The sequence below is a fragment of the Cyclopterus lumpus genome, chromosome 5 (assembly GCF_009769545.1).
Source record: "Cyclopterus lumpus isolate fCycLum1 chromosome 5, fCycLum1.pri, whole genome shotgun sequence".
NCBI lineage: Eukaryota > Metazoa > Chordata > Actinopteri > Perciformes > Cyclopteridae > Cyclopterus > Cyclopterus lumpus.
In genome coordinates, this window is record NC_046970.1 from 725,001 (window position 1) to 747,500 (window position 22,500).

The window sequence follows — 22,500 nt, forward strand, 5'->3', positions numbered from 1 at the left end:
GTCATAAGGGAAAGAAGAACATGTATCATATACAGCATTATTCATAAGGGAAAGAAGAACATGTATCATACAGCATTAGTCATAAGGGAAAGAAGAACATGTATCATATACAGCATTATTCATAAGGGAAAGAAGAACATGTATCATGTATCAAATACAGCATTATTCATAAGGGAAAGAAGAACATGTATCAAATACAGCATTAGTCATAAGGAAAAGAAGAACATGTATCATATACAGCTTTATTCATAAGGAAAAGAAGAACATGTATCATATACAGCATTATTCATAAGGAAAAGAAGAACATGTATCAAATACAGCTTTATTCATAAGGAAAAGAAGAACATGTATCAAATACAGCATTATTCATAAGGGAAAGAAGAACATGTATCAAATACAGCATTATTCATAAGGGAAAGAAGAACATGTATCAAATACAGCATTAGTCATAAGGGAAAGAAGAACATGTATCAAATACAGCATTATTCATAAGGGAAAGAAGAACATGTATCAAATACAGCATTATTCATAAGGGAAAGAAGAACATGTATCAAATACAGCATTATTCATAAGGGAAAGAAGAACATGTATCAAATACAGCATTAGTCATAAAGAAAAGAAGAACATGTATCATATACAGCTTTATTCATAAGGGAAAGAAGAACATGTATCATATACAGCATTAGTCATAAAGAAAAGAAGAACATGTATCATATACATCATTAGTCATAAGGAAAAGAAGAACATGTATCATATACAGCTTTATTCATAAGGAAAAGAAGAACATGTATCAAATACATCATTAGTCATAAGGAAAAGAAGAACATGTATCAAATACAGCATTATTCATAAGGAAAAGAAGAACATGTATCAAATACATCATTAGTCATAAGGAAAAGAAGAACATGTATCAAATACAGCATTAGTCATAAAGAAAAGAAGAACATGTATCAAATACAGCATTAGTCATAAAGAAAAGAAGAACATGTATCAAATACATCATTAGTCATAAGGAAAAGAAGAACATGTATCAAATACAGCATTAGTCATAAGGAAAAGAAGAACATGTATCATATACAGCTTTATTCATAAGGAAAAGAAGAACATGTATCAAATACATCATTAGTCATAAGGAAAAGAAGAACATGTATCAAATACAGCATTAGTCATAAGGAAAAGAAGAACATGTATCATATACAGCATTAGTCATAAGGGAAAGAAGAACATGTATCATATACAGCATTAGTCATAAGGGAAAGAAGAACTTATGGTCTCACACTAAAGGGAGGGAGGTGGTACCTCTCGTATGAACTGCCTGCAGCCGCCACACGGGGAGATGAACTGCTCCTCCAGGTCGCTGCAAGAGAAGAAAAAGAGAAACCATATTCATATGAACTCTTAACACGTTGCAGCCTTCACTCTTTCTCTGGCCTCACCTCTCTGGCCTCACCTCTCTCTGGCCTCACCTCTCTGGCCTCACCTCTCTGGCCTCACCTCTCTCTGGCCTCACCTTTCTCTGGCCTCACCTTTCTCTGGCCTCACCTTTCTCTGGCCTCACCTTTCTCTGGCCTCACCTTTCTCTGGCCTCACCTCTCTCTGGCCTCACCTTTCTCTGGCCTCACCTTTCTCTGGCCTCACCTCTCTGGCCTCACCTCTCTCTGGCCTCACCTCTCTCTGGCCTCGCCTCTCTCTGGCCTCACCTTTCTCTGGCCTCACCTCTCTGGCCTCACCTCTCTCTGGCCTCGCCTCTCTCTGGCCTCACCTCTCTCTGGCCTCACCTTTCTCTGGCCTCACCTTTCTCTGGCCTCACCTTTCTCTGGCCTCACCTTTCTCTGGCCTCACCTCTCTCTGGCCTCACCTCTCTCTGGCCTCACCTCTCTCTGGCCTCACCTCTCTCTGGCCTCACCTTTCTCTGGCCTCACCTTTCTCTGGCCTCACCTTTCTCTGGCCTCACCTTTCTCTGGCCTCACCTCTCTCTGGCCTCACCTCTCTCTGGCCTCACCTCTCTCTGGCCTCACCTCTCTCTGGCCTCACCTCTCTCTGGCCTCACCTTTCTCTGGCCTCACCTTTCTCTGGCCTCACCTTTCTCTGGCCTCATCTTTCTCTGGCCTCATCTTTCTCTGGCCTCACCTCTCTGGCCTCACCTCTCTCTGGCCTCACCTCTCTCTGGCCTCACCTTTCTCTGGCCTCACCTTTCTCTGGCCTCACCTCTCTGGCCTCACCTTTCTCTGGCCTCACCTCTCTGGCCTCACCTTTCTCTGGCCTCACCTTCTGGTAAAGCAGCTGCTAAGTTTGACCAGAGATGTACAGAAGCCATCATGTGTGACAGTGTGGTGAGAACCACCAGAGTCATGTAACTGCATATTACCCAGAAGCCATCATTACCTGGCTATTGCAATGGCCTTGAAGCTCCTGTAGCCTTGGGACACGGCCTTTGAGATGGCGTTCCTTTCAGCACATATCCCCAGGTTGTAGCACGCGTTCTCCACATTGCAACCTGCCGGGACACGAGTACAGAAGAATGAGCAGGAGGGGGGGGGTTACTTCCTCTCTCCTGTCAAACAGTTGCTGAACAGGTCATTGCACTAACAGCAGTGTGCCGTGAGGTGCACGTGAGGTGCACGTGAGACTGGTTTGGAAAGCCAGGAGCGCATTCCTGTTGACAAAAGGTCACCTCAGGTCATGTTGAGATGGTTCATCCAGAGAAATCTCCTTCTCAATCAATTGGAACGATAAAGACTCATCCTGGTAGACTTCAGTGGAGGGAAACATGTTCAAATGACACCTGTCACTCCACCTGCTGTCAGGTAATCATTAACTCAGGTAATCATAGTGAAACTGATCAGCAATCAATAATTGTGACTCCAATCACTCTAATCATTAACTGCATCACATCTGCTACTTCTCACATGTCAGATGAACAGCAGAAACGAGTCCACTAGAAGCTGATCTGTAAAGTGTTCGCATGCTTACTCCTATTATTCTCCTAGTCCACGTTATAACTTGACCTTTGACCTTTGAACCCTTGGGGGTCTCACCTGTAATCACACAGTCGTCTAGCGTCAGCAGAGCGGCTCCCACCCTGAACTTGCTGTAGGGACAGTAGGCCGCCTGCTTCGCCTCTTGCGACTGCTGGATCAGCTTCTTCACTGCGTCCTGGGACAGGGGTCCCGGGCTCTGGGGTCCCGGGCTCTGGGGTCCCGGGCTCTGGTCCTCAACACGCGCCCCCCCCTCGCTGGACTCCACCCGGGCCATGGTGGCTCTCTCTGAGTTGGTGCACAAGTCCAGTGGAGCTCTTTAAATAGCAACGGGACGGAGGGGGAGAGGGAGCCAGCAGCCAGTGGCTGAAGAGGAATCCCAGAGGCCGTCATCACGGTATGGGAGGCGGCTTGTTGGTTCACATGAAGACCTGCAGGATGCTGGGACACCTGTGGGACTGATAACCAATGATACGGAGACGGTCTTTATTGATCAGCTGGGGAAATGGAGGCTTCAAAGACCAAAAGGATCCGGGACATGAGATCCCCAACATCTGTGACGTGGTTGTGCACCACAAACAAATAAGTCAAGTACAAAGTGCATTTAGTTGTAGTGAGACTTTTATTCCACAATAACCCAGTCTTCTCTCACACTCATGGGGTGTTTGTTATAATTATTATAGTTAAAAGTATCCATTCTGATCCCAGCACAGTGACCCTCAGAGGGCTTCAGCGGTTCTGGGTCACCCAGTGGATCCACCCGAGGTAGTTCCTGACCTTGGTGTAGACCCCGGGGTAGTAAGCGTAGGCACAGCCGATGCCCCACGACACGATGCCCACAAACCTGCCGTTGCACATGAGAGGCCCCCCCGAGTCCCCCTGAGGATGGAGGAGGCAACAGGGACAGGTTCAGCTGGGACGTTTCAATGTGGACGTTTCTTTCACAGGTCGGGTCAGATCTACTTCAGGACTAAATGAAGCTTGTCATCCCAATCACAGCACGAGTCGGTTTAACTGTAAATGAAGCCGTCAGCTCACGACACAATCTGGTGCATCAGTTAATGACTGTTCTGATGATGATGATGATAATGATGATGATGATTATCTGGTACGCTGCAGAGTGCAGATGAATCAAATGTTCCTAGTTTAGCTCTCTATCTAAAGTAAGCGTGATCTCTCCTTCTTTTCTAAATGACATGATGGTAAACTTCAACATTGGGGTGGAGTTACACTTTGAATGAGTCGTCAAACACAACTTTCCATCCTATTACACTGCCCCACCTGGAAATCTGTGAATGCAGCTTGAAGGATGCAGAGAACCAGTTTGAGAATCAGTTTGAGGTCCTGAACACAAGGGTTCTCAATGATACTGCAGCTCATGAGACCAGCACCCGGGTCCAGCTCCAGGCCTCACCTGACAGGAGTCCTTCCCCCCAGAGAGCGATCCGGCACACAGCATGTTGTCCGTGACCCTGAAGTAGTAGTAGTACCAGCAGTCGTTGAACAGGTCCACCTCCACGGACTTCAGGACGGGGGACAGCTGGTAGCTGTACAGCCAGGTGACCCCCCAGCCGCTGACCGTGCACGGGGCAAAGTCCGCCAGGGGCGGGGAGTCCGGGTCCGGCAGAGAGGCCGGCTCCACCGAGGCGTTGATGTCAGCCGGGCGGTCCAACTGGCGCACAGAGATTACAATGTGAGGGTTATTGTTGTTATTATTATTGTTATTATTGTTGTTATCATTATTGTTATTATTATTATTATTATTATTGTATTGTTATCCTTCAGTCAGCTCATGCTGAAGGGAGCTCTGTACATGTTCTATGTCTGTGCTTCTGACTCATTATAATATCAAACACAATAATGAATAAAACGGAGCAGACGGAGGCAGAAGAGGATCAATAATAATAATAATAATAATGAGTTACTCAGCCTGTCAAAATAGTAGTGTTCTGTACATTTAGCTGATAATTGAAATTATTTACTGAAGTAAGATTTTTTTGAAGTTTTGATTTTTACTTTTTATATATATATATATATATATATATATATATATATATATATATATATATATATATATATGTGTGTGTATAGCCTCACCTTCAGCAGCATGATGTCATTGTCAAACGTCCAGTGTTGGTACTGGTAGTGCTGGAGGACCAAGACCACGTTGAACCTCTGCTCAGTGCCCTCCTCCTTGCTGATGTCATGCTCACCCAGGACCACCTGGATCAGGTGACTCCTAGCAGAGCAGAAGGCAGAGGACCAGTTCTCAGAGCCGCATCAGGGTTCCAGATCATTCCGACTCTGATTCACATGCCCGGTGCGGTGCGTGTCCCAGGTGTGACGCTGCAGTGACTCACGGTCTCCAGCAGTGGGCGGCAGACACCACCCACTGCCTGTGGATGAGGGTGCCTCCACAGAAGTGGTAGTTCATGAACAGGATGGAGGCCTGGTACTTGATGGAGAGGGGGGGCACCTCTGCACCCCCGATGATTCTGGTCCCGGACACGCCTAAGAGCCGAGGAGGGGACGCGACACACATGAGAGAAGCTCCTGTATTTGAGTTGCTATGAGGTGGACTCCATGAAGTCAGATGGCTCACCTGGTAGGGGGGCAGCCAGCAGCAGGAGCAGTGAGAGGGGGTAGGAAGGAGCTAGGTTCATCTTAGGAGCTACTGAGAAGAAAGAATAGAGATGAGAGAGGATTTACAAGAGTGATACAATCACATTGTCAATCACAATAACCAAAAGGTCCCGAAGGAGAACCAATGAGGTCTTCTGTTCTTCCCGAACACCTCGAGATACTCCTGAACACACCTCCTGCATCCTCAGGTCCACAAGCACAGTCCAAGGTCAGAGAGGAGGTGAGGGGCCCTTCCTATTCATTGCTCGTATAAGAGAGGTTATTCATCAGCTTCTCACCTTTTCAAGAGTCCAGTCAGAAACCAGTCAGAAACCAGTCAGAAACCAGTCCAAGCGTCCACACACTGCTCTCCCAACGTACAGTGGAGCTGGAGAGCCGTCCTCTTTTATACGGTCACACCTCGCTGCATTGTTCCTCTCCGTGTATCTCAGCGCTCCAGAGAGCCAAGAGTGTGACCTAGTACATGATTACCTTCTCCTTCATTACACTTCTCTTTCTCAGGCTTTGTCCCCATTGGTTCAGCCCATTGTTCAGGGGGGGGGGGGGGGGGGGGGGGGACAAAGACCAGCCACACAAATGACACAATACACTCTGCAGACATGTGGATCCATGAGGCACCACAGGCCCCATGTGGTCTGATGGGGAGGAGTCGCCCCCCCATCTCAACCTGTACCAGTGGCCCTCACCAGAGGTCCAAACCAGTGGCCCACACCAGAGGTCCAAACCAGTGGCCCACACCAGAGGTCCAAACCAGTGGCCCACACCAGAGGTCCAAACCAGTGGCCCACACCAGAGGTCCAAACCAGTGGCCCACACCAGAGGTCCAAACCAGTGGCCCTCACCAGAGGTCCAAACCAGTGGCCCACACCAGAGGTCCAAACCAGTGGCCCTCACCAGAGGTCCAAACCAGTGGCCCACACCAGAGGTCCAAACCAGTGGCCCGTGTTCATGCTGATTAGTCAGGTCCAGCAGGGAAACCCGGCCCTCTAGTCCTGCTGCAGGCTCCGCCTCCTCTCAGAGGCTCCATCTCTCAGGTGTCACTCAATTAGTTTCCCACCAGTTTCTTGTTGTTCTTTTCCTTCTTGGTCCTCCTCTGGGGCGTTGAACCTGTAACCCATCGGCTTCATGGCGTCTCCAGCTGGGAAAGTGATAGCGTGCAGCGCTCCCCAGAGGGATGTGTGTGTGTGTGTATGTGTGTGTGTGTGTGTGTCTGTGTGCGTATGGTGTCGTTAACAAAGCTAAATTGTAGCATTAGATTGAGGACTTATGATATTTGTCCTCAAAGTCTGCATACATGATATATCTAAGGATCCAAAGATATATATATATATATATATATATATATATACATATATATATATATATATATATATATATATATATATATATATATATATATATATATATATATATATACATATATATATATATATATATATATATATACGTATATATATAAATATATATATGTCTATATACATATATATATATGTATATACATGGTCCCCCACCCACTCTACAACAGGAGCACCAACAACGCTGACCTCATGCTTATTATGGTACTGGTGGCCAATCTGGAGCATATCATATTGTATATTGTGCTCCATCTCTGAAAGTCCATTCTGGTTTTGGGTGCAGTTGGTTTTTGGGGAGAGCACAGGACATGGTCTACTCTGTAGTCTACTCTGTAGTCTACTCTGTAGTCTACGGGGTGGTCTACTCTGTGGTCTACGTGGTAGTCTATGGGGTGGTCAACCCTGTAGTCTACGTCGTAGTCTACGAGGTAGTCTACATCGTAGTCTACGTCGTAGTCTACGAGGTAGTCTATTCTGTGGTCTATGGGGTGGTCTACTCTGTGGTCTACGTGGTAGTCTATGGGGTGGTCTACTCTGTAGTCTACGAGGTAGTCTACTCTGTGGTCTATGGGGTGGTCTACTCTGTTGTCTACTCTGTGGTCTACATCGTAGTTTATGGGGTGGTTTACGAGGTAGTCTACTCTGTGGTCTACGGGGTGATCCACTCTGTGGTCTACTCTGTAGGCTATGGCGTAGTCTACGGGGTGGTCTATGAGGTGGTCTACTCTGTCGTATACATTGTAGTCTACAGGATGGTCTATGAGGTGGTCTACGAGGTAGTCTACTCTGTTGTCTACATCGTAGTCTACGGGATGGTCTACGAGGTGGTCTACTCTGTTGTCTACGAGGTGGTCTACTCTGTTGTCTACGTTGTAGTCTACGGGGTGGTCTACGAGGTGGTTTACTCTGTAGTCTAAGGGGTGGTCTACGAGGTAGTCTAAGGGGTGGTCTACGAGGTAGTCTACTCTGTGGTCTACGTCATAGTCTACGGGGTAGTCTATGAGGTGGTCTACTCTGTCGTCTACATCGTAGTCTACAGGATGGTCTATGAGGTGGTCTACGGCGTAGTCTACGGGGTGGTCTACGAGGTAGTCTACTCTGTGGTCTAAGGGGTGGTCTACGAGGTAGTCTACTCTGTGGTCTAAGGGGTGGTCTACGAGGTAGTTTACTCTGTGGTCTAAGGGGTGGTCTACGAGGTAGTCTACTCTGTGGTCTACGTCGTAGTCTACGGGGTGGTCTACTAGGTAGTCTACTCTGTGGTCTAAGGGGTGGTCTACGAGGTAGTCTACACAAAAAGACAAGTGTGTGTGGATGAAGCGTGAAGTTAGTTTGTTTATTCCAGCATGCGTTCATACGACAAACACATCATTTACATAAAGAGTGTTACAGTATAAGAGCTGTGAGGACTCAACACATCAGTGTTTCCCTGAAGCAGCTCATTTAACTACACACTCTACGGATGGAAAGGTGAATTCATGAGCAATACAATGCATTCATATATAGATATGAGCAGTAGCTTCTGGTGGCTAATGTTAGCACGCTTCAGATAGACATCGGCTCACGTTGTGTTCGTCGATTCTTTGTTTTTCCATATCACGTCTCATTTTACACCCCTTATGTCCTCTCGTTCTTCTTATATGTCATCATGACGTCAATATCCTTCGAGGTGTCGGCCTTGAGCCTTCTTTTGGAACGAGACTATTATTGTGTTTAGTCTCACATGCTCCGCTCATATGAACACAAAGCTTTAAAGCAAATGTTTACGGTTAGAATATATTAAAGCATTTCCTTGTTGTTCAATATGGGCAGGGTGGGTTTAGATTACTAATGAATGAAATCCATCAATACAGAAGTCCACTGTGATGACAATATGGTCAGATGTTTGTGAAACATAAGGAGTTATTAAGATGTGAAAGATGAGCTATAGGTGTGTCACGTCTGTGAAGAGTTGACGGCTTATGCTGCAGGCTTAGATCTCACCTTTCATCCATTGTGATATTTGGTTATGTTCCCTTTGAGAAACAATCGTCTGTGTTTTCATATCTGTGTTTCATGAGGAGAGAATGAGATGGAACCCAGAGACCATCCCAGTGGGCTCATTGAACACAGCGCCCTCTGACCTCGTAACTTCACACCAAGTGTGATGACACAACAGCAAGAACACCTTCTCAAGCTGCATCCTAAAGGTTTATGGATAATATCTATATGAATATAATGAATCATCATCTCATCAATTACAAAATGAATAGTGGAAGCTCCTTTCAGGAGGAACAGAATGTATATATCATGTTGTATTAAGAACATCTTAATAAGATGTTTTACTGACTTACTGAGTGGAACATCTTCAACTCCTGACCTCAGCCCATAACGCCCACATGGGGTTAGGGTTAGATGTTCATACATGTCCTATAACACAGGGTTAGATGTTCATACATGTCCTATAACACAGGGTTAGCTGTTCATATATGTCCTATAACACAGGGTTAGGGTTAGATGTTCATACATGTCCTATAACACAGGGTTAGATGTTCATACATGTCCTATAACACAGGGTTATGTGTTCATACATGTCCTATAACACAGGGTTATGTGTTCATATATGTCCTATAACACAGGGTTAGATGTTCATACATGGCCTATAACACAGGGTTAGATGTTCATATATGGCCTATAACACAGGGTTAGGGTTAGATGTTCATACATGGCCTATAACACAGGGTTAGATGTTCATATATGTCCTATAACACAGGGTTAGATGTTCATACATGTCCTATAACACAGGGTTAGATGTTCATACATGTCCTATAACACAGGGTTAGGTGTTCATACATGTCCTATAACACAGGGTTAGGTGTTCATACATGGCCTATAACACAGGGTTAGGGTTAGATGTTCATATATGTCCTATAACACAGGGTTAGATGTTCATATATGTCCTATAACACAGGGTTAGATGTTCATATATGGCCTATAACACAGGGTTAGGGTTAGATGTTCATACATGGCCTATAACACAGGGTTAGATGTTCATATATGTCCTATAACACAGGGTTAGATGTTCATACATGTCCTATAACACAGGGTTAGATGTTCATACATGTCCTATAACACAGGGTTAGGGTTAGATGTTCATACATGTCCTATAACACAGGGTTATGTGTTCATACATGTCCTATAACACAGGGTTAGGTGTTCATATATGTCCTATAACACAGGGTTAGATGTTCATATATGTCCTATAACACAGGGTTAGATGTTTATATATGTCCTATAACACAGGGTTAGATGTTCATACATGTCCTATAACACAGGGTTAGATGTTCATACATGTCCTATAACACAGGGTTAGATGTTCATATATGTCCTATAACACAGGGTTAGGTGTTCATACATGTCCTATAACACAGGGTTAGGTGTTCATACATGTCCTATAACACAGGGTTAGATGTTCATACATGGCCTATAACACAGGGTTAGGTGTTCATACATGTCCTATAACACAGGGTTAGGGTTAGATGTTTATATATGTCCTATAACACAGGGTTAGGTGTTCATACATGTCCTATAACACAGGGTTAGGTGTTCATACATGTCCTATAACACAGGGTTAGATGTTCATACATGTCCTATAACACAGGGTTAGGTGTTCATACATGTCCTATAACACAGGGTTAGGTGTTCATACATGTCCTATAACACAGGGTTAGGTGTTCATACATGTCCTATAACACAGGGTTAGGTGTTCATACATGTCCTATAACACAGGGTTAGATGTTCATACATGTCCTATAACACAGGGTTAGATGTTCATACATGTCCTATAACACAGGGTTAGGTGTTCATACATGTCCTATAACACAGGGTTAGATGTTCATATATGTCCTATAACACAGGGTTAGGTGTTCATACATGTCCTATAACACAGGGTTAGGTGTTCATACATGTCCTATAACACAGGGTTAGATGTTCATATATGTCCTATAACACAGGGTTAGGTGTTCATATATGTCCTATAACACAGGGTTAGGTGTTCATACATGTCCTATAACACAGGGTTATGTGTTCATACATGTCCTATAACACAGGGTTAGATGTTCATATATGTCCTATAACACAGGGTTAGATGTTCATACATGGCCTATAACACAGGGTTAGATGTTCATACATGGCCTATAACACAGGGTTAGATGTTCATACATGTCCTATAACACAGGGTTAGGTGTTCATACATGTCCTATAACACAGGGTTAGGTGTTCATACATGGCCTATAACACAGGGTTAGGTGTTCATACATGTCCTATAACACAGGGTTAGATGTTCATACATGTCCTATAACACAGGGTTAGATGTTCATACATGTCCTATAACACAGGGTTAGATGTTCATACATGTCCTATAACACAGGGTTAGGTGTTCATACATGTCCTATAACACAGGGTTAGGTGTTCATACATGTCCTATAACACAGGGTTAGGTGTTCATACATGTCCTATAACACAGGGTTAGATGTTCATACATGTCCTATAACACAGGGTTAGATGTTCATACATGTCCTATAACACAGGGTTAGGTGTTCATACATGTCCTATAACACAGGGTTAGGTGTTCATACATGTCCTATAACACAGGGTTAGATGTTCATACATGGCCTATAACACAGGGTTAGGTGTTCATACATGTCCTATAACACAGGGTTAGGTGTTCATACATGTCCTATAACACAGGGTTAGGTGTTCATACATGTCCTATAACACACTGCCATCGTCTGGTGAGCTCTGGTGCACGTAGACTGCGGAGTTCCGCTCCAACAACGTGCCGCTCACTGTGAGTGAAACAGGAAGATCTGACAGCTGCAGCTCGACTGGAGCCGTGAATCGGTTCACATGTCGGGTCCTCTCTGGACATCAAGCCTCCATTTGTTTGATTCTCGGTCCCAGAGAGTGGAGCATCGGGACGGCACGACTCCGACTGGAAGCTTCTCCGGGCTGCACCAGAACCCCCGTGCAGCTCCCTCTCCAGGTCTCCCTGGATCCGTGTTTTGCATCGCTCCTCATTTGCATTTCTCCCTCAGACTGTCCGCGCGACGCTCGGAACCAGCGGGCGCTCCACGGCTCGGTCGCACGCGCGCCTCCATTTCCAAATACGCGCAGACAGAAAACAAAGAAACTGGACATTTTGAATAATGTCGCCGGAGCACTGAGAGCATTTGGATCGCGTGAGGTCGTGCGTCGTTCCTCCGGAGACGGCACGTGTCTTCGGGGTAAACAGAACGGGCTCGCTTTGTGTTTCCTCCCCTCAAACACGAGCTTTACGCTTCAGCCGGAGAGATGTCGGAAGTGCTGCCTTTCAACGAAGAAAACATGAGTCATTATGGAAATGAGGGCGACGAGGGACACCTGTCCTTCACCTGTCGCCTCCAAGACACCAACAACTTCTTCAACGGGTCACAGAACAAACGTCCGCCGAAACTCGGACAAATAGGCCGGAGCAAACGGGGTAATTATATAATGAAGGCGTTTTCTTGTGCACGGTGATGTGTTGCATTATAGTTGACCATAATTAATAAGGAATGCTCCCTGCCATGCCAGAAAGGCAACACCTTTGACTGAGCTATTGAGCCTCCATCAGAGACATCGGCATGCTTGTTAAATATTGGATTCGCATTGCAACACACGTTGGATGCGCAGTGCGTGCTGGATGCTGGATGCTGGATGCTGGATGCTGGATGCTGGATGCTGGATGCTGGATGCTGGATGCTGGATGCTGGATGCTGCTCAACAGAGTGCTCTGGATGTCCCTGGTGACTGAGATTGTGATGTTGTGATTGCATGGTGCATTGAGGCTGCTTGTGTGTTGGGCTTTGTGGATCCTGCATTCCTGATGAAACCATGAGGTGGTTCGTGCACTGACAGCAGACAGTTGCATGAAGGTTGGCGCACAGACATGGAAGAACTGCATGTGCACGTTGACTGTGTGCGTGATCACACAGTCGTTGTCATTTGCATGCACACCCCTAACTGCTCATGTGATGGTCTGCGTTAGTGCCCCCTGTCAGCCTCCCTCATTAACTCTCTCCATGTCCTCCACAGTTGTGATTGAGGATGAGAACGGCGACGCCGAAGCACTGAAAGGTGGATCAGAGAAGACCCCGGCGGAGGCTTAGAGCGCTCGGCTCCACCCCCCCAAAAGACACTGTTGACATGTTGTCTGGCGATGTTGACCAGTTTTAATCCAAAGACATTGTATATAAGCACTTTCTCTCATGTGGCAGCAAGCAGCACCTCCACACCCTCCTCACCCCGTCAATCAGGACCATCCAGGTGACGCGCACTGGCAAGGGTGGGAGATGGCAGTGAAGGAGACCCCCAGGTGGACCCCCCCCCCAAACACACACCCACACACACAAACAAACACACCCTCGATTGCAGGGTTCCGCCAGAAATCCAAAGCGGGACAAGAAAACAGGGTGGGGGGGGCACGAGGGGGAGGAAGGAGTCGCCTCCTTCTGCTGTCGAAATGCAGAAATCAGGGACAGGATACATAAATACATGTAATAAAAAAACTAAAGCACACACTTCTACTAGCTTATCATTCCAACCTATGGTACCATCGTTTCTGCTCTTCATTTGGATCGAGGGCGGCTGAATATCAGAGTTTGTAAATATGGAAAGGGTAGCCCATATTTTCTTGCACAAAGTGGGAAACTGGTTTGTTCTCTGAGTTGAAGACTTTATTTATTGATCCTTTGGAATATGTCTTTTGCAGTGACTCGAGGCCCGAGGGAGTGTTCTTTTGTATTTCCAGAACTCGGAGTGACATTTCTTCTTCACTTAACTATTCTCGATGTTGCCTGAGTGTTTTTTGTTACATCCTTTGCCGCTAACGAGTCATTTATATGCAGTGTACCTCCCACCTGTTTGTGAGCTTCCCAGGCTTTCACCTGGATTGGTTAATACTGTAACTTGACTGTACACACCTTTATTGATAACCTATTTATATTACATTGTGCATTATTGTGTGTGCCAAAACTCATGAGGAATAATACTGTACCAGACGATTTCTTTTTTTGTGCTTTATACATTCACTCATACAATTCAGTTGTTTTGTTGGGTGGCCATTTTTTTGGCCTCTTTCTTAAAGATACCAACTCATGCATGGCAAATATGAAATCATGCATGCACGGCAGAAGCTCTGAAACTCTTGTGTATTCTTGAAGCACCTCGTATACAGCTTTGAATGACAAACCTCGAGAAACAGTCTTAATTCTGCGTTGTACTGTACGATTCACACTGATTTGTACAGTGGCCTAATATCTTGTAATAAAGATTATGACAAAGTACTTAATGTTTAGTGTTGATTGTGTGAATTATGTACTTGATGTTACTTTAGGTTTTTAACTAACTGTTTTAAAACTGTAGCAAAAACACAAAACAATTTTTGTATCAGAAGGATGAAAACTCTAGCTTGGCTGACATGTTCCCCATGCACATGTTCCCTGGACACATGTTCTCTGTGCACATGTTCCCTCTGCACATGTTCCCTCTGCACATGTTCCCCATGCACATGTTCCCCGTACACATCGTCCCCGTGCACATGTTCCCTCTGCACACGTTCCCTTACACATGTTCCCTGGACACATGTTCTCTGTGCACATGTTCCCTCTGCACATGTTCCCTGTACACATGTTCTCTTACACATGTTCCCTGGACACATGTTCCCTGTGCACATGTTCCCTTACACATGTTCTCTGTGCACATGTTCCCTGTGCACATGTTCCCTTACACATGTTCCCTGTGCACATGTTCCCTGTACACATGTTCCCTCTGCACATATTCCCTGTACACATGTTCTCTGTGCACATGTTCCCTGTGCACATGTTCCCTTACACATGTTCTCTGTGCACATGTTCCCTTACACATGTTCCCTGTACACATGTTCCCTGGACGCATGTTCCCTGTACACATGTTCCCTGTGCACATGTTCCCTGGACACATGTTCCCTGTGCACATGTTCCCTTACACATGTTCCCTGGACACATCTTTCCTGTGCATATGTTCCCTGTGCACATGTTCACTGTACACATGTTCCCCATACACATCTTTCCTGTGCACATGTTCTCCGTACACATCTTCCCTGTATGTTCCCCGTACGGATCTTCCCTGTATGTTCTCCGTGCACATGTTCCCTGTGCACATGTTCCCTGTGCACACGTTCCCCGTGAACACGCTCCCCGTACACATGTTCCCTGTGCACATGATCCCTGTGCACAAGTTCCCCGTACACATGTTCCCCGTGCACATATTCCCTGTACACATGTTCCCTGTACACATGATCCCAATGCACACGTTCCCCGTACACATGTTCCCCGTGCACATGTTCCCTGTACACATGTTCCCTGTACACATGTTCCCTGTACACATGTTCCCTGTGCACATGTTCCCCATACACATCTTTCCCGTGCACATGTTCCCTGGACACATGTTCCCTGTACACATGTTCCCTGGACACATGTTCCCGTACACATGTTCCCTGTGCACATGTTCCCTGTACACATGTTCCCTTACACATGTTCCCCGTGCGCACGTTCCCCGTACACACGCTCCCCGTACACATGTTCCCTGTGCACATGATCCCCGTGCACACGTTCCCCGTACACATGTTCCCCGTGCACATATTCCCTGTACACATGATCCCAATGCACACGTTCCCCGTACACATGTTCCCCGTACACATGTTCCCCGTGCACATGTTCCCCGTACACATGTTCCCTGTGCACATGTTCCCTGTACACATGTTCCCTTACACATGTTCCCCGTACACATGTTCCCCGTGCACATGTTCCCCGTACACATGTTCCCCGTACACATGTTCCCCGTGCACATGTTCCCCGTACACATGTTCCCCGTACACATGTTCCCTGTACACATGTTCCCCATGCACATGTTCCCCGTGCACATGTTCCCCATACACATGTTCCCTGTGCACATGTTCCCCGTACACATCATCCCTGTATGTTCCCCGTACACATATTCCCTATGCACATGTTCCCTGGACACATGTTCCCTGGACATATGTTCCCCGTGCACATATTCCCTTACACATGTTCCCCGTGCACACGTTCCCCGTACACATGTTCCCTGTGCACATATTCCCTTACACATGTTCCCCGTGCACACGTTCCCCGTACACATGTTCCCTGTACACATGTTCCCTTACACATGCTCCCTGTACACATGTTCCCTGTACACATGTTCCCTTACACATGTTCCCTTACACATGTTTCCTTACACATGTTCCCTTACACATGTTCCCTTACACATGTTTCCTTACACATGTTACCTAACACATGTTCCCTGTACACATGTTCCCTTACACATGTTCCCTTACACATGTTTCCTGTACACATGTTCCCTTACACATGTTTCCTTACACATGTTCCCTTACACATGTTCCCTTACACATGTTCCCTTACACATGTTTCCTGTACACATGTTCCCTTACACATGTTTCCTTACACATGTTCCCTTACACATGTTCCCTTACACATGTTTCCTTACACATGTTTCCTTACACATGTTTCCTTACACATGTTCCCTTACACATGTTTCCTTACACATGTTTCCTTACACATGTTTCCTTACACATGTTCCCTTACACATGTTCCCTTACACATGTTCCCTTACACATGTTTCCTTACACATGTTTCCTTACACATGTTCCCTTACACATGTTTCCTTACACATGTTCCCTTACACATGTTCCCTGTACACATGTTCCCTTACACATGTTTCCTTACACATGTTCCCTTACACATGTTTCCTTACACATGTTCCCTTACACATGTTTCCTTACACATGTTTCCTTACACATGTTCCCTGTACACATGTTCCCTGTACACATGTTCCCTTACACATGTTTCCTGTACACATGTTCCCTTACACATGTTTCCTGTACACATGTTCCCTTACACATGTTTCCTTACACATGTTCCCTTACACATGTTCCCTTACACATGTTTCCTTACACATGTTTCCTTACACATGTTCCCTTACACATGTTTCCTTACACATGTTCCCTTACACATGTTCCCTTACACATGTTCCCTGTACACATGTTCCCTTACACATGTTTCCTTACACATGTTCCCTTACACATGTTCCCTTACACATGTTTCCTTACACATGTTTCCTTACACATGTTCCCTTACACATGTTTCCTTACACATGTTTCCTTACACATGTTCCCTTACACATGTTTCCTTACACATGTTCCCTTACACATGTTCCCTTACACATGTTTCCTTACACATGTTCCCTTACACATGTTTCCTTACACATGTTTCCTTACACATGTTCCCTTACACATGTTCCCTTACACATGTTCCCTTACACATGTTTCCTTACACATGTTCCCTTACACATGTTTCCTTACACATGTTTCCTTACACATGTTCCCTTACACATGTTTCCTTACACATGTTTCCTTACACATGTTCCCTTACACATGTTCCCTTACACATGTTTCCTTACACATGTTTCCTTACACATGTTCAAAGGTCAAGCCAGCATGTTCCACTGTGAGAAAGCAGCATCCCATTCTTTGGAGTGATCAGATTTGGGAGGAGACACAAAAGTAATCGCATCAAGAATTAGAAACGCACACTCACTTGTTCAGAGTGGAGGCAACGATATCAGAAATCATTGAGATGATTCTGTACGCGCTGCTTCCCGATACAATAAATGTGTGTTTGCATGTGAAAGCTCTTCAATCAAGTCCTCTCTTGGACTCCTTCCAGAGACGTAAAGCGTGAGGGACATTGATGAGACGTGACATTTGCAGCTCTACTGTGGCGACTAAATGATTCATGGCGTGTGACGAGCATGTCGACGTGCAGTGTCTTGCAGCCGCACATGCATGCAGCAAACACACAAGCACACACACACGCCTGTTTCAGCTCCGACGCAGACGAGACTAAAACACAGCTTCTCTGCCTCCCCAGTCTGACAGACATGAAAGGGGCTGCCTGGGCTGGGTACCATGGTAACAGATGCACCTTCCACTCAACGGCTGCTGGGTTTTCAGTGCAATAGTCTTCCCTGAGCCTCGGCGTGATACCATCGCTCTCCTTAATGGAAAGTTCTTCATTATCTTATCTCTGCCCTCTTCTCTCAACAGGCGGCGGAGAGGCGTGACGCTGGTGCCTGCTGCAGGAACATCTCTCCCTCATACAGAATGAGAGGGCTTTACATTCAAGGAGCAATTTTCTGTGTGATGGATCCTTTCATTCAAAATGTTGCAGTGAAGGCGTGATGTCATCGGACTGAACTGGCATCAGATCAGTCCAAACAAAGGGTCAGATGGTGTTCACTCAGTACAGCTTCCAGGACTTAGCTAGTAACATACTGCAGAACATCACAATACATTCATTCATTTCAAATGTGGTGCACATATTACCATTATGTGTCTTTCAGTCAATTTGAAGGTGCATCGTTATTCTCTGTAAAACATTCAGAGCATTAATATCATGCATAGCAGCAAACCAGTATTGTCTGTGTAAAGATATCGTGGAGGAATGTCTACCGGTATGACCCAAGCTCCTCTGGCCTTTGTTTACATAGCCGGGCGGGCAAAGTGGACCTTTTAGTGCACGTTAGTGCATGTGAGTGTGCTCCATTGGCTCTGTCATGGCCAACGATCTGCACTGCACTCCTCAAAGAGTAGCACCAACCCTCTGGATCCCCGTCAGGCCCAGTTTCTCCATCAGAAACCAGTTACCGGGTATGCATTGTTAGCCCTGTTTGTTCTGTTAGCCCTGTTAGCTATGTTAGCTAAGTTAGCTAAGCTCTGTTAGCTATGTTAGGTCAACAGAGACGATGACCTCTGACGGAGGTCAACAGAGACGTATTTAAGGGTATGAGCCTCTAAACAGGGGGATTGTATCATCTCAGAATGATTTGATCTATTTACTGTGTCAATTTGTTGATATCAAACTGACATTTCTAAATAAAAAAACTAACCTCGTGGATTTGATCAAAGAACAATTTACAAACTTAGTCTGTAGCAAGACTTTCTAAAATATAGATTGTAATGCAACATTTTGATTTGAGTGTCCACAGTAATGATATTGGTGCTGATTCTCTGGTGTGAGAACTGGACCCTCCCATGATTTACAACCAATAACACTCTGTAATTGTGTCTTAAAAAGTAGGATCTCAGATATTTATGAAATGTTTTTGTGGTTTCTTTTGTTACAGTTTTCTTCCACTTAATTGAAATGTTTTCAAAAACCTGACTTTTAAATTAAAGCAGAAAGTATGTTAGATGTAAAGCAGAATCTGACATGAAGAAACCTTATGAAAGGTAACAGCAGTGATTGTAATCACCACATAGAGTAAGCATGCAATGAACAAACTCAGAGGCAATGCACGTCCTTTATCGATGCATTTCTGTGAATAAGCTTATGGAAAAGGAAAAAAAGAGAAAATAATGAGAGAACTGTGTTTTATGTAATTTCCCGATCAGCATTCTTGTTGTTATAACCATGTCTCCTGGGGAGGAGCGGAGGCCCGATTTAAGGTTCCACAGGCTGGGGGGCATGGTGATGGAGGGAGGACGGAGGAGGGAGGAGGGAGGAGAGGCGGTGAAAGGAGGGAGGACGGAGGAGGGAGGACGGAGGAGGGAGGAGGGAGGAGGGAGGAGAGGCGGTGAAAGGAGGGAGGACGGAGGAGGGAGGACGGAGGAGGGAGGAGGGAGGAGGGAGGAGAGGCGGTGAAAGGAGGGAGGACGGAGGAGGGAGGACGGAGGAGAGGCGGTGAAAGGAGGGAGGACGGAGGAGGGAGGACGGAGGAGGGAGGAGGGAGGAGGGAGGAGGGAGGAGGGAGGAGAGGCGGTGAAAGGAGGGAGGACGGAGGAGGGAGGACGGAGGAGGGAGGAGAGGCGGTGAAAGGAGGGAGGACGGAGGAGGGAGGACGGAGGAGGGAGGAGGGAGGAGAGGCGGTGAAAGGAGGGAGGACGGAGGAGGGAGGACGGAGGAGGGAGGAGGGAGGAGAGGCGGTGAAAGGAGGGAGGAGAGAGGACGGAGGAGGGAGGACGGAGGAGGGAGGAGAGGCGGTGAAAGGAGGGAGGAGAGAGGAGGGAGGACGGAGGAGGGAGGAGGGAGGAGAGGCGGTGAAAGGAGGGAGGACGGAGGAGGGAGGAGGGAGGAGAGGCGGTGAAAGGAGGGAGGAGAGAGGACGGAGGAGGGAGGAGGGAGGAGGGAGGAGAGAGGACGGAGGAGGGAGGACGGAGGAGGGAGGAGAGGCGGTGAAAGGAGGGAGGAGAGAGGAGGGAGGACGGAGGAGGGAGGAGGGAGGAGGGAGGAGGGAGGAGAGGCGGTGAAAGGAGGGAGGACGGAGGAGGGAGGAGGGAGGAGAGGCGGTGAAAGGAGGGAGGAGAGAGGAGGGAGGCGTTGAGGTGAGATAAGTTGAGATGAGATAAGTTGAGATGAGATAAGTTGAGATGAGATAAGTTGAGATAAGATAAGTTGAGGTGAGATAAGTTGAGGTGAGATAAGTTGAGGTGAGATAAGTTGAGATGAGATAAGTTGAGATAAGATAAGTTGAGGTGAGATAAGTTGAGATAAGATAAGTTGAGGTGAGATAAGTTGAGATAAGATAAGTTGAGGTGAGATAAGTTGAGGTGAGATAAGTTGAGATGAGATAAGTTGAGATAAGATAAGTTGAGGTGAGATAAGTTGAGATAAGATAAGTTGAGATGAGATAAGTTGAGATGAGATAAGTTGAGATAAGATAAGTTGAGGTGAGATAAGTTGAGATGAGATAAGTTGAGATAAGATAAGTTGAGATAAGATAAGTTGAGGTGAGATAAGTTGAGGTGAGATAAGTTGAGATAAGATAAGTTGAGATAAGATAAGTTGAGGTGAGATAAGTTGAGGTGAGATAAGTTGAGATGAGATAAGTTGAGATGAGATAAGTTGAGATGAGGGTTGTAACAGTGAACATCCCATCAGAGGGTTGTAACAGTGAACATCCCATCAGAGGGTTGTAACAGTGAACATCCCATCAGAGGGATGTAACAGTGAACATCCCATCAGAGGGTTGTAACAGTGAACATCCCATCAGAGGGATGTAACAGTGAACATCCCATCTCATGAAACCCCCCTGCTTGTGATACGTTGGTAAAACCCACTTTTATTGCAGCGAAATCGTGACGTCAATCTATCAAGCAAGTTCCATCTCAGATATCAGTCCAGCTTGAAGTCTCTCAGACACCTGAACTCCTCTTGGTTCTGGTCTCTCAGACACCTTAACCTCTCTTGGTTCTAGTCTCTCAGACACCTGAACTCCTCTTGGTTCTGGTCTCTCAGACACCTTAACGTCTCTTGGTTCTAGTCTCTCAGACACATGAACTCCTCTTGGTTCTGGTCTCTCAGACACCTTAACCTCTCTTGGTTCTGGTCTCTCAGACACCTGAACTCCTCTTGGTTCTGGTCTCTCAGACACATGAACTCCTCTTGGTTCTGGTCTCTCAGACACCTTAACCTCTCTTGGTTCTGGTCTCTCAGACACATGAACTCCTCTTGGTTCTGGTCTCTCAGACACATGAACTCCTCTTGGTTCTGGTCTCTCAGACACCTTAACCTCTCTTGGTTCTGGTCTCTCAGACACATGAACTCCTCTTGGTTCTAGTCTCTCAGACACATGAACTCCTCTTGGTTCTGGTCTCTCAGACACATGAACTCCTCTTGGTTCTGGTCTCTCAGACACCTGAACCTCTCTTGGTTCTGGTCTCTCAGACACATGAACTCCTCTTGGTTCTAGTCTCTCAGACACCTGAACGCCTCTTGGTTCTGGTCTCTCAGACACCTGAACGTCTCTTGGTTCTGGTCTCTCAGACACATGAACTCCTCTTGGTTCTGGTCTCTCAGACACATGAACTCCTCTTGGTTCTGGTCTCTCAGACACATGAACGTCTCTTGGTTCTGGTCTCTCAGACACCTGAACTCCTCTTGGTTCTGGTCTCTCAGACACATGAACTCCTCTTGGTTCTGGTCTCTCAGACACATGAACGTCTCTTGGTTCTGGTCTCTCAGACACATGAACTCCTCTTGGTTCTGGTCTCTCAGACACATGAACTCCTCTTGGTTCTGGTCTCTCAGACACATGAACGTCTCTTGGTTCTGGTCTCTCAGACACATGAACTCCTCTTGGTTCTGGTCTCTCAGACACCTGAACGCCTCTTGGTTCTGGTCTCTCAGACACCTTAACCTCTCTTGGTTCTGGTCTCTCAGACACATGAACTCCTCTTGGTTCTGGTCTCTCAGACACCTGAACGCCTCTTGGTTCTGGTCTCTCAGACACATGAACCTCTCTTGGTTCTGGTCTCTCAGACACATGAACCTCTCTTGGTTCTAGTCTCTCAGACACATGAACTCCTCTTGGTTCTAGTCTCTCAGACACATGAACTCCTCTTGGTTCTAGTCTCTCAGACACATGAACTCCTCTTGGTTCTGGTCTCTCAGACA

General features: G+C 46.1%; 3 protein-coding genes across 3 annotated transcripts in view; 1 reads left to right on the top strand and 2 right to left on the bottom strand.

Annotated features, from left to right (window-relative positions):
* Positions 1-3,255, bottom strand: part of cdab (cytidine deaminase b) — a 4,107-nt gene extending 852 nt beyond the window's left edge. The window contains exons 1-3 of the mRNA XM_034532039.1: positions 3,039-3,255; positions 2,386-2,497; positions 1,300-1,357 (exon numbers count right to left, since the gene is read on the bottom strand). Of these exons, the coding sequence (XP_034387930.1) occupies positions 1,300-1,357; positions 2,386-2,497; positions 3,039-3,255 (387 nt within the window). The remainder of the gene's footprint in view (positions 1-1,299; positions 1,358-2,385; positions 2,498-3,038) is intronic.
* Positions 3,256-3,707: 452 nt separating this feature from the next.
* On the bottom strand, positions 3,708-5,641 carry LOC117730362 (anionic trypsin-1). Its single transcript, XM_034532040.1, has 5 exons — positions 5,581-5,641; positions 5,339-5,489; positions 5,076-5,217; positions 4,393-4,650; positions 3,708-3,857 (listed from the first exon to the last, which is right to left on the bottom strand). Exons 1-5 carry the CDS (start codon positions 5,639-5,641, stop codon positions 3,708-3,710), a joined length of 762 nt encoding a protein of 253 aa, XP_034387931.1.
* A 6,142-nt stretch (positions 5,642-11,783) lies between these two features.
* si:dkey-33m11.6 (uncharacterized protein LOC555986 homolog) lies at positions 11,784-14,318 on the top strand. The gene is made up of 2 exons (XM_034533444.1): positions 11,784-12,473; positions 13,067-14,318. Exons 1-2 carry the CDS (start codon positions 12,305-12,307, stop codon positions 13,138-13,140), a joined length of 243 nt encoding a protein of 80 aa, XP_034389335.1. The 5' UTR covers positions 11,784-12,304; the 3' UTR covers positions 13,141-14,318.
* The last annotated feature ends 8,182 nt before the right edge of the window (positions 14,319-22,500 follow it).

Excerpts from the sequence above, each read along its gene's own strand:
- si:dkey-33m11.6 (XM_034533444.1), top strand. The coding sequence starts at position 12,305 with ATGTCGGAAGTGCTGCCTTTCAACGAAGAAAACATGAGTCATTATGGA. Across the intron at positions 12,474-13,066 it reads AATAGGCCGGAGCAAACGGG|TTGTGATTGAGGATGAGAAC; the intron begins GTAATTATATAA and ends TGTCCTCCACAG.
- LOC117730362 (XM_034532040.1), bottom strand. The coding sequence starts at position 5,641 with ATGAACCTAGCTCCTTCCTACCCCCTCTCACTGCTCCTGCTGCTGGCT. Across the intron at positions 4,651-5,075 it reads ATGACATCATGCTGCTGAAG|TTGGACCGCCCGGCTGACAT; the intron begins GTGAGGCTATAC and ends TCTGTGCGCCAG. Across the intron at positions 3,858-4,392 it reads GGGGGAAGGACTCCTGTCAG|GGGGACTCGGGGGGGCCTCT; the intron begins GTGAGGCCTGGA and ends CTCCATCCTCAG.